This window comes from Castor canadensis, chromosome 9 (genome assembly GCF_047511655.1).
Source record: "Castor canadensis chromosome 9, mCasCan1.hap1v2, whole genome shotgun sequence".
Lineage (NCBI taxonomy): Eukaryota > Metazoa > Chordata > Mammalia > Rodentia > Castoridae > Castor > Castor canadensis.
This window is the reverse complement of record NC_133394.1, coordinates 122,688,484-122,708,322: the sequence shown is the minus strand read 5'-3', so window position 1 is coordinate 122,708,322 and position 19,839 is coordinate 122,688,484. Positions and strand designations below refer to the sequence as shown.

General features: G+C 38.0%; 1 protein-coding gene across 10 annotated transcripts in view; it reads left to right on the top strand.

The window, feature by feature from the left end:
• N4bp2 (NEDD4 binding protein 2) overlaps positions 1-19,839 on the top strand; it is a 78,715-nt gene that overhangs the window by 42,574 nt on the left and 16,302 nt on the right. For all 10 annotated transcript variants that reach the window (XM_074042420.1, XM_074042419.1, XM_074042418.1 and 7 more), the window contains 6 exons: positions 799-3,182; positions 4,215-4,300; positions 4,841-4,886; positions 6,306-6,502; positions 10,478-10,596; positions 16,588-16,726. In XM_074042420.1, coding sequence (XP_073898521.1) covers positions 799-3,182; positions 4,215-4,300; positions 4,841-4,886; positions 6,306-6,502; positions 10,478-10,596; positions 16,588-16,726 — 2,971 coding nt within the window. The remainder of the gene's footprint in view (positions 1-798; positions 3,183-4,214; positions 4,301-4,840; positions 4,887-6,305; positions 6,503-10,477; positions 10,597-16,587; positions 16,727-19,839) is intronic.

The following is a 19,839-nucleotide window of genomic DNA, read 5'->3' as shown; positions in this document are numbered from 1 at the left end:
ATGGGTATGCAAGAAGCCAGGGAGGAGGTGTCCTCTACTTTAATATTTAACGATAATGAGCACTTAACTGAAAACCTCATGCGCACTACTCAGTTCATAGAGCTTACTTCCTATATGCCTGGGATCATGCTGAGGTGTCATGGTGCCAACAAGGTGTATGTTCGTAGTGTACTAGAGAGAGATCAAGATTAGCTTGGTTATTTCTGGTGGTATGGGGTTTGAACTTAGAGCCTTAGTGCTTGCAAGGCAGGTACTCTACCACTTGAGCCACTCCACCAGCCTATAATTTTTTTTTTTTTTTCAGTGCTGGGGGTTGAACCCCAGTCCTTGCACAGGCTAGGCAAGTGCTCTTACTGCTGTGCTGTGCTACTGATCTATATCCCCAGCCTAGCTATCTCTATCTCTGTCTCTGTCTCTATCTCTATCTCTATCTCTATCTCTGTCTCTCTCTGTCTCTATCTCTATCCCTATCCCTATCTCTATCTGTCTGTCTGTCTATCTATTTGTCTATCTATCTATCTGGACATGGATATTACTATGTAGCCTAGCCTGCTTCTGAACTTGCTGTGTAGCCTAGGCTGGCCTGAAACTCATGCTCCTCCTGCCTCAGCCTCCTGAATGCTGAGATTATAGGCATGCACCACTGTGCCTGACTCTAACTTTTATAATTGTAATTTATTTTAGAATTTTTAGAATAAATGCTCTTTTAGTTGAATGCTTCTTTAATTTAAATCATAGGCTTAATGGTAGTATTAAGAGACTTCCTATTGAATGATACTTTTAAAAAACATCTTATAGCCCAAGAGACAATGAAGATGTTACCTCTGAAAAAGAGAGAAGTGTTTTATCGCCATCTTTGAGGAACTTGGAGTTAATTGAAGAGAAGAATCTTGAAGTGGCCAAAGAAACTGTGTCACCTGAGAATGTTCCGTATCTCCCTCAAGCAGATTTAGATAAAGGAAGAAAAGAATTAAGTGATATGAGTCATAACACTCAGAGTGCTTTCACTCAGGAAGCTCTGCACATGTATTTTTCTGACTCGGAAAGCAAAGTTCAAGCCACAGACAAAAGTGCAGAAGAAGAACAAATAGAAATGACATCTGAAAAAGAACGTGTTAAAACTGATGCACGTTGTCCTGTAGAGAGAGTGTCACCGAGTATTTGCTGTGGTGAAAATAATCAAGACTTTGATCTTGCAAATACTGTAACTCTTCAAAATGAAAAATCTTCACCTGGTGAGTCACTGGAAGAAAGAACAGCAGTAAAGAAAAAAACCTTCGGGAAACAAAAAAGCAAATCACCTTTGGAAAAGTTTCCAAGACACGAACCATCAAATTTTGTTGGTGACTGGCCAGTTGATAAGACTATTGGTCAGAGAACAAAAAGGAATCGGAAAACTGAAAAAGCTTCATCTGTACAAAGTGACAAAAAGTATAATCGTCACCAGTCACGTAAAGCGTTAGATACTAGTATACCCATGAATACAGAGTGTATCCAGCAACAAGGCTCTCCACCTGAAAGCTCAGAGAATGGCGGGAAGTCCCAGTGTGACCATCCTGCTGAGTTCCTCGGTAGCTGTCAATACGATGCTTACAAAAATACTGAAAAAAACTCCCTTAGCATTGTGGGCGACTGGCCTTCACCTGCCTCTTTAGCTCAGAGAGAGCAGAGGTCAAGAATGCCAAAGGCTGGTTTAAATGAACCCAACCTAGAATTTGGAACTAATGACAATAGGAATGAAATATCCTTATACACAGCACATGAGGCCTGTTGGGGCATGAGCCCCGAAGATCTAAAAACATTAGGTAGTTCCACTCCAGGAAGTTCTGAACTGCTGCCCAGTGAGGTGACCCAGGAGAATCAGCCTTGTCCAAGTAAGAAGATCATCGGGCAGCACGCATGGCCTCCTACTTCCACCAGCAGAGCAGCAGGCATTCCTAGAGCAGTAGGACCACAAGCTTTCGCTGATTTTCCAGGGAGAACGCCTCAAGGAGTCCCTGGAATAGAAGGAGGCATATGTACCCAGACTGAACCACAGGATTTTGCTCTCTTGTGGAAAATTGAAAAGAATAAAATCAGTATTTCAGATTCTATCAGAGTACTAACAGGAAGATTAGATGGATTTAAACCAAAAGCTTTCAATATTAACATAAAATCAAATGTTCAAGAGACAATTCCATACAGAGTGTTGTATGATAAAAGCACGTACGTTGAGGAAAGTGAACTTACCAGTGCTGACGAATCTGAAAATCTTAACATTCTTTGTAAACTCTTTGGCTCCTTTTCATTAGAAGCCCTGAAAGACTTGTATGAGAGGTGTAATAAAGATATTATATGGGCCACCAGCCTTTTGTTGGATTCTGAAACTAAATTATGTGAGGATACTGAATTTGAGAGTTCCCCCAAATCATCTGATGAGTCACAAGTTGGGCCATTTTCTCTGGGATTGAATTTGAAGGAAGTTATTAGTCACAGGGGACCCTTAGAGGATTCTGATTCTTTGGTGCCAGAGTTGAGTCCTGGCACTGGTATCAGTAACACGAATGCACAGCCTCCTTGTGATGCCGAAAGTGGAAACTCAGACCAGGCAGAAATACGAGCTAAAAATCCTGAAAACCCTGGATTAATAACAAGTGTGTTTCCTAATGCTGCTGTAGATCTAAAAAGTAATAAAGAAATTCTTCCTAACAGTCGGGCAGAACTTTCAGGTTTACATACCGTTAAGCCTGTTCTTTCAGCTATTCCAAAATCCACTGCCTCTAAAAATGTGAAGGAAATGGAGAATAACCTAATAACTACAGGGACTAGAGACTGTATGCATTCATCTCTAAATTTGTCTGATACTGTAAACTCTATAACACGTACTTCAAATCTTCAATTAAATGAAGATGTTTATGTTACTGACTCATTGGAAATGAAGAAAAATGAAAATCTTCCCAAGGATTATGTGAAATTTGCAAACACAGAAGAACTGATGAATGAAGATGAACAGGAAATGGAGAAAATTCTAGTGTCAGGAAGTAGTTTGACAGCTGGAGCTAGTGAAGAAGAGAAAGCTGAGATACCGAGTTCCATGCCAGTGACGGCCAAATCCCTGACCATAGACTGTCTGGAGCTGGCATTACCTCCTGAACTGGCTTTTCAACTCAACGAATTATTTGGCCCTGTTGGTATTGATTCAGGTAAGGAATAAGTAAATTACCTACATACATGTGTGCCTTTGTGTAAAACAGAAGTCTCTGTTTTATTTACAAAGTTATTTCCTATGTTAACTGAGATGTAATAGTAATTTGTATTGCCTGATTTCATTGTCATATTTTTAACACAACATAGTTTTAGAGGATTTAAAAAATGTAATTTGAAGGAGTAGAGAAAATTTATATAGAGTTTTGTATCCATTCCATGTATACATTAAAATTTATCTCTGGTATTTACCTCACAAATGAACTTTTTGTGTGTGTGGTACTGGGATTTGAACTCGGCTTTGTGCTTACCAGGCAGTCACTCTACAACTTGAGCCATGCCTCCAGCCTTTTTTGCTATAGTTATTTTGGAGACACAGTCTTACTTTTTGCCCAGGCCATCCTGGACTGCACGTGACCTTCCTATTTTAAGCTTTCTGCCCTAGCTGGAACGACAGGCATGCACCACCATGCCCAGCCTTTTTCCATTGAGATGGGGGGTCTCACCAACTTCTTTTGCTAGACTGACCTGGAACCATGATCCTCCCAATCTCAGCCTCCCACATAGCTTGGGATGACAGGTGCTCACCACCATGCCCAGCTGTTGGTTGAGATGGGGTTTAGAACTGAGGTCCTTCCAATCTTAACCTCCCAGGTAGCTACCAGTGCCCATCTACAAATGAATGTCTTTCAGTCCTTTGATGCTACTCCAGATGCGCTTAAGGCAAAAATTAATTTCTTAGAATGCTCTTACTGAAAAATCTCAACTAATAGAAATGAATCAATCAAGTGTATTGAAACTAAAGAAAATGAATGACTTAAGTTTATTATGAAGGTTCATATATTACACCAGTCAAGAAATGTGAAAATAATAACATATAGCATAAAGATATTCCAAGAGGTTTAGTAAATAGGTATACAAGTTAGTAATTAATAATACAAATTAGTTTTATACAAATGGTAGATGACTATTTTCTGCAAAAGTACAATTAGTAATGATTGTATTCTCTTTTCTCTCTGTCCCCTCGCAAGGGTCTCTGACGGTGGAGGACTGTGTGGTTCATATAGACCTGAACCTGGCTAAAGTGATCCACGAGAAGTGGAAAGACTCTGTCATGGTTGGTGGGCCTCTTTGGAGGAGGACCTCCTTTTGTGTCTTGTTTTGTTGTCTTAGTTTTTCCAAAAAATATTCCATGTTACATGAAAGAGTTCAATTGGATTTTGACTTGAAAGCTTGCACTTTTACAGTTAACAGATTACTGATTGTTTTCCTCTTTTCATATTTGAGATATTTCCAGAATGGCCAAATTAAATACTTAGTGATGCAGCTCGATGTGATTGCTGATGTTTTTTTTTTTTTTTAAGGAAGAAACAAAACCCTGAGCTTTTTAAAATTCTCCAAAAGGCTGCAATTGCTTATTGATTAAATTTCAAAACCAAATTAAAAAAAAAGCGTAAGAGCTCTATAAGTAGAAAATAATGGATATAGTCATATTTTATTATTTCATTTCTCTAGTTCTATTGTTTTGCTTACATTTAGTCAGAATGGCTTACATTTTATAAGGAGAAATGATTTCTAGGGAAAAATAATGCACCCTGTAATCTTCTTTACCAATGCACCTGTCAAATGCCAACCCCTGCTCTGCATTTGTGTTTAGGAGCGTCAAAGACAAGAGGAGGTATCTCGTGGCAAGTGCACACAAGGTAAAGCAAGTTTTACTTTTAATGTTCTTGCCTGGATGTCCAAACTTGGTATGTGCACATTTTAACTCATTCTAAACATACTTCCACAAATATTACCCCTGAATTTTGATTTACAAATAAGAGTTCTTTAAAATATGTAACACTGAATCTTGAGGTAAACTAAAAATGTAAGGAGAGTAAAGTCTGTGCTGTATGTTTAACTATTGTGAATGTGTGGGACAAAGTACCAACTCTAAGTGTGCGCTAATGCATACAGTCAGTGCTTCCTGCCAAAGTCTCTGTGCATGATGGAAAACTCTTGTGGCTTGAGAGCAAGACAGTGTTCCTGTGTTTGATTGACAGCATGGTGGAATTTTTTCACTTGGTTATTCAGAATTTTTATTGATGTCAATGTGTTAGAGGACAAAGGTCAGAATTTTTTTTTTGTTGTTTGTTTGTTTGTTGAGACAGTCTTACTCTGTAGTCCAGTTTGACCTCAAATTTGTGATCTTCCTGCCTCAGTATCCTGAGGGCTGGGATTACAGGTACCATCACACCTAGCTCTCAGCCTGCTTTTTTGGTACATCCTGCCAATTTGAAAATACTTGATTCCCAGTGACTTCTCTAACATAGCATTGTTGTCAGTGATTACTGCCAGTTAGCAGTAATAAGGGTCCTTTTTTTGTGCATGTATTTCTCCAGTACCTCTTGTCCACTCCGCAGTGCAACCAAGGCAAGGAGCTCTAGGTTGAAGATTGGCAGGCCATGCTTTAGTTCAGGCTTGTGCTGTGTCATAGCTTCAAGAGTTAAAGCTTTCTGAGGGTAGAGTATCGAGGTTTTATTGTGGTTGCGAGAATGCCAGTGTCTGCTATTTCTTCATCTCCCAGGAAGACAAAATAATATATCAGAATGTGCCAGTATTCTTTGGAGATGTTGAGTTATCATATGTTAATTCCTGCTACTGTGAACTTCTCAGAATGTTTAGTTCCTTGTTTTGAATGTATTCTGCTTAGCCCTTGCTGTGTGCCTCTGGTGAGTTACAGATGTGCCAAAATTCTGATGTCCTCAGGCCTTGGAGTGCCCAGGTGGAGTTGCCCAGAGCCGTTCCAGTTGCTCTCTGCCACTATGACTTCCTCTGTTTACCTATGTCCTAAATACATGTCACTATTTTTGTGTCAGTTTGCTATGAAAAAGAATAGGAAGTGTTGAGTTGATTCAGAGTTGTACTCAGATCATGCTCATTAGAAATGCTGCTGCATTTCCACATCATTTTGTGGTTGCACTTACGTAAAGATGCATTTTGAAATCTCAGACTTGTATTATATTTTATTTACAAATTGAAAAGTAAAACTTGTCTCTGCAAGTACATGTAACAGCGAATAATGTTTAATTGCTACATTAATTGTTGAGGGTGTGACAGTGTTTACATTGCTCTTACAGACCCTTCACTGGTTGGACATACTGCTTTTGATAATCCTGAACAAAAATCATCTCAGAGAACAGGCAAAAAACTACTGAAGACTTCAGCAGCACCTGAAATGCTGCCCTTTTTGGATCATTGGAACACTCCAACTAAGAAAGTGTCACTCAGAGAAATAATGTCAGAAGAAATTGCCTTACAGGAAAAATTTGATTTGGTATGAGTTAGTGCAAGTGTTACACTGTTGTCTAGTTGGTTGGTGTTTGCTCTGTGATTTTCATTTCCTTCTGTGTTCTTAGTCTGGACTTCATACTTTAATTGGTTGAAGTTAATGTTAAAATTGAAAAATGTTTTAAATATCTTCTGAAACTGGAGATTTTTCTCCTGGGAAATTGATACTCTCTAACAATGATACTCTCTAACAATGAGCCATCTGTGTTGTTTGTGATTTAATTTAGCAGGTGACCCAGCTACTTTGTTCTCAGCTTTTAATATTTACCTCTGTAAATTTTTAACATTAGAAAAACATGAAGGAAAAATTTTCATTTAAAGATTTCATATATAAGTTAGTAGCAAGAAATGTCTGTTTTGTTATTAAATATGTGCCCATCTTTGAGACAGATTTCTTAGAGAAAAATTCAGAAATAAGTATTTGAATTTAAAACGATTCTTCCTTTTCTAACTTTTCAATTAAACTCAAGCAGAAACTTCATTTTGAATTTATTCACTTTTGTTCCTTACTTCAACATGTGTAATTATTTGAAGCCATAAGTAAATTTGGTTTCTTTGCATTTCTTAAGTTTTTTTTATCTGAAAATTAGAATTAAAGAATTTAAAAATCAAAGTGAGAAAGACCTTAGAGATTATTTAGTCCAATTCTCAAGGAAAAAATAATCCTCAGATAGTGAACTTGAAGCATTTTTCCAAATGCTTTATATGAGTACATTTGCTCAAAGAAGGACCTTTTCTTTGACTGTCATACATAGACTTGGGACATAGAAAGGAAGGTAGGACGCCTCATATTTTTTTCTGGTTATCTTCTTAATTAAATTGGAAGTATGCTGCCATTTTTGCACCCTTATGTAATCCAAGAAATAGTGTCTTATTTTAGTGTTGTTTCAAACATCTTTCTTAATTTATATATATAATAAATTGGAGAAGTGGATTTTTTTTGAATAAGGATAGCCTAACACTCATGCCCAAATAGTATAATAACTTTTGCTGAAATGTCATTTTCCTCTACTGTAACTTCTCTTGACAGTTTTAACCTACCTTTAAATCTCTAGTGTAACAGCAAACAAATGAGCGTCTTTTGACTTTATAATTTTGTGCATTTTTTTCCTATCTGTGATTTTTTTTTTGGTGTGGGGTGGGTAGTAGAAACTGGATGACTTGGTTGCAAGAATACCTCCATGTAAGGGCTGGTGGAGTGGCTCAAGTGGTAAGAGCAACTGCCTAGCAGGTGTGAGGCCCTGAGTTTTAAAAAATAAATAAATAAATAAAAGAATACGTACTTTTAGTTGGAGCCTCAGTAAGAGGCTTTCTTTTTCTTTTTTAAAACTATTATGGAAAGGTTCTTCCTTCTATTGAAAAACAATGTAGTTGGGCTTGATGGTGCACACTGGTAATTCCAGCATTCAGAAGGTCTAGAGGCAGGAGTATCATGAGTTCAAGGCCAGCCTGGACTACACAGTGGGATTCACTCTCAAAGACAAAAACCAACCAACAAACAAAAATCCCAACAACAGACCTAACGACAACAAAAAAAAGAAGAAATAGCACAAAGCTTCTGCAGTGGCTACAAACTTTTTAGAAGAAAACAAAACAAAAGTGACAAAGTACAGAATAAGTGAGAGGGAGACATGCTGCTGAGCTCTTCCAGACATCAGTTTGCCTCTAGTTGGGAAGGTGGTCTCTGGCCTCCGACTCTGTTCTCATGAAAGAGGGATCTCGACAAGACTGAAAGAAGGGCAGAGTGCCCAGTTAGAACGACCCATGGCCTGGTCCCCAAGCTCAATGTTACCAGTTAGTGTTGTCCATTTTGACACTTTTATACAGCACATACTTCTGTGTTTAAGGACAAAACTCATTAAAGTTTTATATTTTCACCTACCAGAAAATCCAAGTGTACAATGATTGCATAATGAAGCAGTTCTCAATTAGTAATCAAGTTATATGGGTTTTTTATTTTTAAATATTTGCAATACTAGGTGTTAGAAATAAGACTCAAGGGTCAGTCGGCAAGGCAAAAAGTTTTACTTCTACAGAAGAGTGTACCACCAATATAGGACTGATAGCAAGCACAGAGTGGGACGTCCCTAGGGCTTTTATCCCTGATGCAACACTGCCCCCTTCTATTGTGGGAGTCAGAGTTCATGGTCTTTCTCGATTGACTATGCATGAGGTCTGTTTTAAAGTGGATTTACCTGGGAAAGGGGAAGCTTAACATTTAACGTTCCAGGAAGCCTTGAGTTAAGCAAGCATAATGAGGTGCTGCTTTAAAGTGGATTTTCCTGGGTTGCTATTTCTTTGATGGGAAAGACAAGTTACCGCCCGCATAGGAATAGAATCCAAGGCCTTGCACATCCAGACAAGAGCTCTACAACTGAATTACATCTGTAGCCCCCAAGTTACACATTTTTAAAATGACAAAATGGTGTTAACGTGTACATGTCAACGTAAGTAAAGGCTACTGGGTGATATTCACCAGAAGTACCACCAGGCAGAGAATTTCTTACAAAAAGAGCAGTTTTTAACAGGAAGGGGAAATTCTCATTCTTCTTTCTTACTGTTAGACAACTAGTATAAGAGACTAGATTTTCTGTAACTGCAGTAGAACAGGATCACAAGGTTTCCCTACATGTAGGGCCCCAAAATATAGGGATGGAATACTTTTTATGGCTTTATAATGATAACTAACCTCCCAGCAATTTTGGTTCTCTGAAGAAAATGTTCAATTACACAGAGTACTTACTATTCTCAAACAGTTACCTAATAATAAAAATTTAAAATAAATTATTCATAACATTAAACATTAAAATGCTACTTCCTCAGCCTTTTGGGTTGCTGGGATTACAGGGTGTACCACCATGCCTGACTGGTCTGGCAGTTTTAAACAGATCCAGATATGAATTGTGAAAAATAGCAGTTCTCATATTTTGGGGTAAATATGTCTGTTAAAAATATACAGATAATTATGAGCGCTATGATTTTCTGTCAACCTGAATTTGCAACTTATATTTGTACATTGTAGTTTCTGCTCATTGAGCAGAATGTGTTTTTGAGTACATTGCTCACAGCATCACACAGTGTCCCTTTTATGAGGAGGGACCCTTGGGAGAAATTTCTCTCAGGTTTCAATACCAGAAAAGATGTACTTCTCCTGAGCAACTGGTTTGTTTTTGCTTTATGGACACTGTGAACCTTTGTTTCCCCCTTTGCTTTGGCCACTGAGGGGCTCAGAGCTAAGTGTGTGACCCACCTTTAGCACCGGTACAGGATTTTGTGGCATGGATTTATTTACTAACTTCACTTGCTAGCTTTCTCCTGCATTCTTACCTTTTCCTCTAATCTCTGACTTTCAACAGAAAAAAGAATCTATCTAATCTCTGACTTCATTCATTTATATCCTGTTATTTATATATATATATTCATGTGCTGACTAATGACTGGGGTAATTTTCTCAGAAATGCATCATTAGGTGATTTTGTTGTTTGGGCATCTTAGAGGTACTTATGTAAGCCTGGACGGTATAGCCTACTGCACACTGAGGCTGGATGGTATAACATTATATACGTGGTCTGTCATTGACCAAAGTGTTCTTATGCAGTGTATGACTGTGCATGTGTATCTATATATTTACATATGTACATACTTTTTATAAAATATGATCAGTTCGATATGTCTGTGCATGTGTGTATATATTTATGAACATACACATACATGTTTATATTTGATTGTATGTACAACTATACATTTATGAGCAAATTCAAATACTTTGCCAAAAAATGGGATATAAATAAATGTAAGAATACTCACACTACTACCTTTTGCCTTTAATCAGTGAACAAAGTTTGTGATTGCTTATACATTGTTGTCTTTTTGCAACAAAATAACCAGGCTTCTGTTTAGCATTGTTTTATAAATTTCATCTTAAGGGTGCTTTTTGTGTCTTTTTTTTCTTTTTTTTTAGAAAAGGGAGACACTTATGTTTGAAAAAGATTGTGCCACTAAACTAAAAGAGAAGCAGCTCTTTAAAATATTCCCAGCCATCAACCAAAATTTTTTGGTGGACATTTTCAAGGATCACAAGTGAGTACTTAGAAGGACTGACGGTACAGGCAGCATGCACTCAACAATCTCTAATGCTTGTTTTTCTGATAAAAATAATAGAAACTATTCAGATGTGGTATACATAATATAGAAAGAGAAGTTTCTGGCAATTCAGATTCCTTCTTAATTTTTCTTATATGTGTGCTGTGTGTATATAATATATGTACTTGTATGTTTTTGTATATATATATATATATGTATGTGTGTGTGTGTTTCACCAAAAAAAGGCTGCATTTTATGTAGTGATTTTGTAGTTTTGATGGTATGTATTTTTTCTGTCCATACATAGTGTCTGCTTCCCCCCTCCCACCAAGTCTGCAGAGTATTCCATAGTAGGAATGTACTTTGATTTATTTAAACATGTGTCTTTCTAACTAAGAAAAAATGGAAGCTGTGTTGCATCTTTGGACATAATTGCAGGATGGTTGCTCACAGTGAAATGCTGGCGTATAGCTCCTGCATCAAACATCTTTGTAGCTAACGCCAGATTCCCTTTCATAAAGGCTGCTTATATCACGCACAGTGGAGCATGTCCTCCCTGCATTTTTTAAGAATTAAATTTTGTTTGACAATCTAAGGAAAAATGATAATTTACTATCTTAAGATTTTGTTTTTATTTTACTGACAAAGGCTGGCCCTTTAACAATTTCTTTTTGCTGACTTCTGCCTGTTTTTCTTTTCTCTCTGTCTCTTTCTAGACTTGTGAGCGCTCTCTCCACATTACACATAGGATTCTTTGTTCAGATGGATTGCAGTTATTTTTTTCCTGAGGTGATACTAATCTCTTAACCTGGCCTAGTCTCATTGGTCACAGACAGGGTTTTTGTTGGTTTCATGGTATTGGGGATTGAACTCAGAGCCTCGCACTTGGCGTTCATCACTTGAGCCATGCCCTCAGTTCATAGACATGTTTTAATGCGTATTTTTAGCAGACAGTCTTTTCCTTTTTGTTTCTGAGTTTTATGTCTTTGCCCTTGCAAAGCAGGCACTGTACTGTTTTGAGCCTCGCCTCTGGACCACTTTTCTCTGGTTATTTTGGAGATAGGATTTTGCAAACTATTTGCCTGGGTTGGCCTTGAACTTTAATCATCCCGATCTCAGCCTCTCAAGTACCTATGATTACAGGTCTGAGCCACCAGCATCACACAGAGTTTTATGTCTGTCTTTTTTTTTTTTTTCTTTTCTTTTTTTGTGGTACTGGGGCTTGAACTCAGGGCTTTCACCTTGAGCCACTCTACCAGCCCTTTTTTTGTGAAGGGTTTTTTTCAAGATAAGAGTCTCAGACTATTTGCCCAGGCTGGCTTTGAACCTCGATCCTTCTGATCTCTGCCTCCTGCATAGCAAGGATTATGGTGTGAACCGCCAGCACTTGAAGAGTTTTATGTCTTATTTTAAGAAGTTTGTTCTATCTCAGTTTTACAAAAAATATTTCCTTCATTCTTTTTAATAGTTAAAAAATTTAAGTCTACCTAGTGTTTTTATGTGTGTGCATAGGTAGACACTTGCAAGTAAGGTCAGAGATTTAACTTAACTGTTTTTCCAAATGAGGAACAGAATGAACAGTCATTGTTATCTACTGATATGAAATGTAAGCAACTATTTGTTGGGTCCTAAGTGGCCACCATGATGTTTTAAATATTGTAGTAGTACTTCATTTTTTTGAGACAGGGTCCTGTTAGATAGCCTAGATTCACCTGCAAGTTGCTATGTAGCCTCCACTGGCCTCAAACTTGAAGTCTTCCTGTCTCAGACTTCTAAGTGCTGGGATTACGGGTGTGCACTACCACGTCTAGCTGTATAGTGGGTTTTGATGTTTGATATACTATGGATCTTCTTGTTTGAATGGTACATCATTTCTGGGTCTCACTAAGTATCCTAGGCTAGCCAGGGAACTCATGATCCTTCTGCCTTAGCCTCCCAAGTACTGGGATTGCACAACCCAATATATACTTGTGATCATATATTTTTCTTAACTTCCTATTTTAGGAAGAGTAAGTTTTAAATAGATACATTTTTTTGAGAATCTTTTGAGAATCTAGTATGTTACAATCTTTAGTTTATTAATATATCAATCACAGTAATAGGTTTCTGAAATTAAACCTACTTTACTTTCAGATTTTTAATTTTTTTCCTTAATGTAGTATAGGATTTGACTTACTAACTCATCAGAATTTTGCAGTAGTAATTAGATGACATTGGTCTGTGAGTTTTCTGTTTCTGTGCTACTTATATCAGACTTTGGGCTTCAAGATTTTATTTAATATTCAGCAAGACTGCCAGTTTTCTGTCTGTTATGGAGTGCTTCTTTGTTTATTTGCTTGCAGTACTAGGGTTTGAACTCAGGGCCTCAAACTTGCTAGACATGCGCTCTACCACTTGAGCCACTCCACCAGTCCTTTTTTGTGTTGGGTATGTTTGAGATAGGGTCTTTTGAACCATTTGCCTGGGCTGGTTTCAAACTGTGATCCTCCTGATCTCTGCCTCCTGAGTAGCTAGGATTACAGGTGTGAGCCACTGGCACCTGGCTGGAATGTTTATTTTTAAATTGTTTTATATATTTGTTTGGCAGTACTAAGGTTTGAACTGTGAGGGCCTTATGCTTGATAGGCAAGCAGTCTACCACTTGAGCCATGCTTCCAGGCCCCATTTGCTTTAGATTATTTTTCAAAAAGGGTCTCAGTTTTTGCTCCTATGTGGAATCACAGGAGTATACCAGCACACCCAGCTTACTGGTTGAGATAGGTCTTGCTACCTTTTTGCCCTGCTGACTGTGAACTACAATCCTCCTGATATCCACCTCCCCAAGTAGCTGGTATTACAGGCATGAACCACCACACCTGTCCTGGAAAGTTTAAATAACAGTATTTTGAAGGTTTTGGGCGCCTTTTAGAGAGAGTGTTTTCACTATTTTTTTTTTAAGGTTATTGCTCTATTTAGACATTTGCCTTTCTGTCATGAGTAGCCTTTTTGGTAGTTTGTCTTCAAGGAAATCACCAATTTTAACTTGATTTCAATTTTATTTAAAAATTTTAAGGTGTGTATGGTATTCTTTTATAATTAAGAACACGCTTATATGTGATTGTATCCCTTTTCCTTTACTAATGTGCTTTTTGTGTTTCCTCTAGTTTTGCTCTTTATTAGATTTGTAATTTTAAATAACCAGCTCTTGGTTTATTGGTCAGTCTATTTTATGTTTTACTTTTTTTTTTTTTCAGATTCCTTTCTCTTAAAATTTGTTAATATATTTTCTTCAGTTCATTCATTTCCTTTCAATCTTGAATAAAAAAAATATATTTAAAGGAATGCATTTTTCCCCTATATTTTTATTTTCATTATTTTCTAAAGTAATCTCTAATTCTGTTTGCTTTTCTGTTTACTCCAGAGATTTTAATTTTCTAATGGTTTTATGACTGTGGTGGTGAGATATATATATATATTTTTTCTTTTTTTTTAACTTTTTGTTTGTTTTGAGGCATAAGAAAGTTGCCTAGAAGAATTCTGTTTTTTATTATTTGAGATTTTCCTTGTGGTTTAATACATGAGCGGTTTTCATAAACATTGTGTGTTACTTTGAAAAGAATATTCTGTGCTGAGTATGCAGAGTTCCAAGTAGTTCACTTAAAAAGGCTTTTAATGGTATCATTCTAACCCATATTTGGCTTACTGATTTTTGCTTCCTAACAACTGTTTTGTTAGAATTATGTGTTAAAAGGCTCCCAGGGTGGGAGGGCTGGTGGCTCATGGTAACTCTTCTGTTGGAGCTGCTGGTGAGAGGATTTGAGGCATTTTGCAGTAGCCCTGAGTTGTGTCCCCCAGGCAAGGTGAGGAGTCCGGGGGACCTGTTACTGAAGCCCCTCAGGTAGATGTTGGTTGTTTCCCTTTATTTGCCAGCAGCTGGGTGACTCTCTTAGCAGCAGTAGTTTCAGCAGCATCATAAGAAGGGTAGGTGGGCTTAGTGAGTGACACATATCCTTCATGGGTAAATTCCTAGGGCCATCTCTGGTGTTGACCAGTGGTAGAGACTGACTTCCAGCCCCAGTAGTGGACAGGTGATTTTTTTTTCCTTTGGTGGCAGTGGAGTTTGAACACTTGCTAGGCAGGCACTTTTACTGTTTAAAGCCACTCCACAAACCCTTTTTTTTTGTGATGGGTTTTTTGAGATAGGGTCTCAAGAACTATTTGTCTAGAGCTGGCTTTGAACGTGATCCTCCTGATCTCTGCCTTCTGAGTAGCTAGGATTACAGGCGTGAGCCACCAGCACCTGGCTGGAGAAGTGATTTTTAAGGGCTAGAGGGATGTGGATAATTGCTAGCAGTGACCAACCCCTTGAAGTCTGTTTGTGTTGAGTATACCTGAGGCAACAATCTCTGAGTTGAGATGAGAAGGGTAAAGGAAATTAGTAGTCCCAAATTGCTCCCCCTCAATGGTTGTCTTTAATAAACTGAAGAATAATAGCAAAAATGTCATATGACTTTATCACTCTGTCTTCCTTCCTTTCTCCCTCCCTCCTCCCTCCCTCCCTCCCTTTCTTCCCTGGGAATAGAACCCAGGGCCATTACATCCTAGCTTCCCTACCACATTTCAAAAATATTCCTTGTGGTCAGCTCTTCAATGGCCAATGGAAGAGATGAGAAGCATAAATAGTATGAAAGTAACGATCAACCTAAAATAATTTATAAGTTTCTTTGGAATGAGTTTCTTTAGTTAATGGAATGTGAGGGTATTTGATGCAAGTGAATTTATAGAATTTCATACTACAAATAATATAGTGCCATCATAAAAAATCAAAGAACAAAAAACATGGCAGAAGGCAGCAGAGATTGGGAGGATCATGGTTTGAGGTCAGCCTGGGCAAAAAGTTAGTGAGACTCCCATCTCAACCAATAATCTAGGTGTGGTGGCATACACCTATCATTACAGGTATATGGGAGGCTTAGGTAGGAGAATGGTGGTCTGAGTCCAGCCTAGGCCAAACAAACAAACAAACAAATCTGGAAAACCTGTCAGAATAATGTGGGAGGGAGAGGTAGGTACTGTCTTCCTTTTTCCTTTTTGCATTCCTGTTTAGGTTTTCTTTGACTAAAACCTTATTAGGTCATGGAATTTGACCTAATAAAAACATAAGCGATCTGCATTTGAGTTTTGCAGGAAATTGAAACCGTGTGTGAGTGTAATAAAGTAGATGACAAAATAAAGACTTGTGTGGTTAAGGTGCCTGGAACAAAAGATCAGAAATGGAATGATCATTGTTTTTCCCTGGTGCTGGGATTGAGTTCAGGGCCTTGGCACATCTTTTTTTTTTTTTTTTTTAAATAACGAGCTAATTTGAATTGGAACATGAGCCCATAAAACCCATGATAGTGAGGTAGTGTGATAACTTGATATGTGTATACATTGTGCTGTTTAATCCAGGTCACACATATTTATCTCCTCAGACATTTATCGTCCCTTTGTGATAGACTTTCAAAGCCATTTCCTGTAGTACCTTGAGATGGACAGCATGTTACTATTCTGTGGAATCACCGTGCTGTACAATACACAGAGAACTTCTTGTTCATTTCTAGCTGTAACTTAGTGCCCATCCATCCATCTTTCCTCATTCCTCCCTCCCCTTATTGTTTCTCTTTCTTTCCTTTCTTTTTTGAGACAGGGATGGGTCTCCTCACGTAACCCTGGCTGGTCTTGAACTTGCAGTCCTCCAGCCTCAGCCTGCCGAGTGCTGGGATTTCAGGCATGTGTAACCACACCTGGCTTAGTATTCACGTTTAAAAATGAATCTTGCAGAGCATTACCTTGTTGTATTCCTTCAGAGCCTTCTGACTCTCTGAGATACACAGCGAGCATTTACTTTTAATGCTGAAGACTTGAACTAGTTTTCATATTCTTAGGAAATGTTTGCCAATTGCTTACGCTCACATCTCCACATGCTTTCACTTTCTGATGTCGCACTTGTGCTTAAACCTTCTACAGCTACTCATTAGAACACACAGTGCAGTTTCTCAACTGTGTTCTCGAGGGAGACCCTGTGAAGACAGTGGTGGCTCAAGAGTTTGTTCACCAAAATGAGAGTGCTGCTTCCCATACTGCACCAAGATCCAAAGAGAAAAAGGTACTGTTACTGTAACAGGAGTAATTGTATATGCAAGTGTGACTTGCTCAGTGAGCGCAAGATTTAATGGCTTTTCACCATTTTGACTAGACTGGAAATTTAATGACCTATACCATTTGATCTAGAATACCTGTGCATGCTAAATGGTGAGCTTATAGATAGACTGTGACAAGCTCTTGAACTCCAGTGTGTACACACAGTTGAGGTGACACTTAATCCAGCAGCAGTGGGGTTTTCTGATACAACATAGTGGGTCTTAGAGTCTAAATACATGGGAAGAAATATTTACCATTTTGAGAAACTGCTGAACTTTCTTCCAAAGTGGTTTCATCATTTTATATTGGAATTATTTTGTTAATTTTTTTATTTTTAGATTGTTTATTGTAAATGTGTAGAAGTATAATTGATTCTTTTTATTAATCTTGTGTCAGTGTTAGGCTTTTTTATATAACTTTTTATCACCTTGCTATTCTTATTGGTAAGAATACTCAGGGATAAAATAATATATGCTCCCCCCCTTTTTTTTTTCTAAAAATTTTTTTTGAGACCAAGTCTCTTTATATAGCGCAGGCTGGCCTTGAACTTGAAATCCCCCTGCCTTACTCTCTCCAGTGCTGGAATTACAAGCATGTATCTGGCTCTTTTTTTTTCTTTTGAACATTTCACCATCACTTAGTCAATGTGTAGAGCTTGGGTAGTTTTGGCATTCACGTGACCTGCCAGTGCTGTGCATGGAGCAGGAACCAAGTGACACCACTGGTCCTCTGGCCTTCTGGAAAACACAGTTCCATGGATAGGGAGGTGCAATAGTTTACAAGACGCAGAGTGCAGATGACCGTGAGCCCCTTGGCCAGACCGGGAATGAAGATCAGCTCTTTTCTCTCCTGAGAATAGGAAGGGATTAGGAGTCACTCTGTTGACAGGGGACGTGAGCCTGCTCAGAGTGGGAGATGATTGGAAAATGTCACCGTCAGAAAAAGTTTCTGTAAATTAGGTAAACCATAGCCAAACATAACTGATAAAAATATTTTAGGGTTTGTGAGCATAGTGCTTCTCTACTATCCCAGGACACTAGGAACTGCCCTCGTCAATGGCATATCATGATTTGTCTATTTCCAAGGAACTCACACTTTAAATCCTGTTGTATTAATATTACTACTTTTCCTTTAGCCTTTATTAAAGTGTACAGGTGTGTTAACCACAGGAGGTGATTTTGGTATTGATTGGGTATTCTGAGGTCTCAGGCCTTTAGGAGAGTGAGGTGCAGGCTTTGGAAGCAGATGTTTCATTGGCCCTTGTTAAGGAAGTGCTGGTGAGTCATGCCATCATGAAATGGATGTAAAAATTAATATCAATATTCATTTAAAAGAAACTATTGGACATTATGGAATATGTCAACTATTTCATTATGGAATAGCTTTCCTTTAAAAGCAAGAAGTAAAGCCAGGCACCGGTGGCCCATCCTTGCTACTTGGGAGGCTGAGATCAGGAGGATTGCTGTTCAAGCCTGTTCGAGAGACCGCATCTCAACCCATAGCAAGTGCTAGAGGGACAAACACAAAATAAGATTGCGGTCCAGGCTGGATTCTGGCAAAAAGTGAGACCCTATCTCTAGAATAATCGAGCATAAAGGGCTAGAAGAGTGGCTCACCTGGTAGAGTGTCATGAGCAAGCACAAAGCCCTGAGTTCAAACCCCAGTATGGCCAAGACCCCCCTCAAAGCAACAGCAACAATACAACCAAGTGAAGGATCTCTTGTCAGAGAACCAAATGCGATTTGCATTTTTAGTTTGAACAAAACCAGAAGATCGAGAACTAGAAATTGCAATGCTATGAGGTGCATATTGTGTTCACACATTAGGCACTACAGGGGCTTTCGTAGAGAGTGTTTTTATTGCCCCCCACCAAGTCTTTGGTTTTATCAGGGAGGCAGGCCACACACTCAGAGTATTTGAACATTAATGTAAACTACTAGCTTGTAGTTAAGTGTGAAGTGCAGGGAGAATGACAAGGAGATAGGTCCTAGGAGTATTCTGATATGAGACATCCTTATGTTGAAAAATAAGATGGGTATTTGTTGCAAAACTAAGTTGATTGACTTAACAGATTTAGGTTCTGATAGTAAAGAGGATGGTGTGTGTTTATTCTTACAAGTGCCTAGTTCATGGGTCTAAGTGAGCGGCTTAGAATGAGTGAAGAAGTTACATAACCAGTTGTTATTATATATTAAACAGTGTTCCTCAATCTTATGTGGCTTCTGAACTCCTTTATGAGAAATTTGAAAAATTTTTATCAGTTAGTGATATATAATTTTACATAGTACTTAATATATATTAAATGATGGTACATAAAACTTTTTAATCAACATATCATTAAAGATTATTTCATAGAGTAAGTACATTATAGTTCTTGGTGATATTTCTCATAAAATAACAATTTTCAGCTTTTTGAATTTTAATAAATAATCAATACTATTTAATTTGCTCCTAGTGAGTTGTATCAGAAAAAGCCCGATTTGTTTATAGTTTTGAAAGTTAGGACTTTTTGTTTTTTGAATTGGGTGTTCATAAAGTGTTTTTGAAATTACTTGGTTTGGCACTTGTGGCTTGGAATTCTTACAAACTCCTAAGAAAATCAGTTTAAATTTCGTATCCCTTACGACCTGCTGAGAGACAGACGTGCCAGATGGCTGTTGGCACGCAGCTCTGTACCAAGGTAGACATAGGTATCTCCCTTCCTCCCTCCTTCCTTCCTATATTTCCTTTTGATATTGTAGGGGAATAAATGAAAAGCCACGTTGGATATAGAAGTCACTGTATCTCATTTTAAACATTGGCTTTTGATATTCTAGGAACATTTGGCTTTGCCATCTGAGAATATGATTCAAAAAATGCAGCTTTCCTTTAGATGGAGAGGGCTGAGGAAGTTTACACAGTTATTATTTTCATTACCTTGGTTTTGTTTTTTTTTTTTTTGAGACAGGGTCTCACTGTGTAGCCCAGGCTGGCCTTGAACTTTCTGTCCTGTCTCCGCCTGCTGAGTGCCTGGCTTAATCATCTCGTGTATTATATTAGAGTGAATTTTGCTTCTTTTCGGACCTATTTTGAATACTG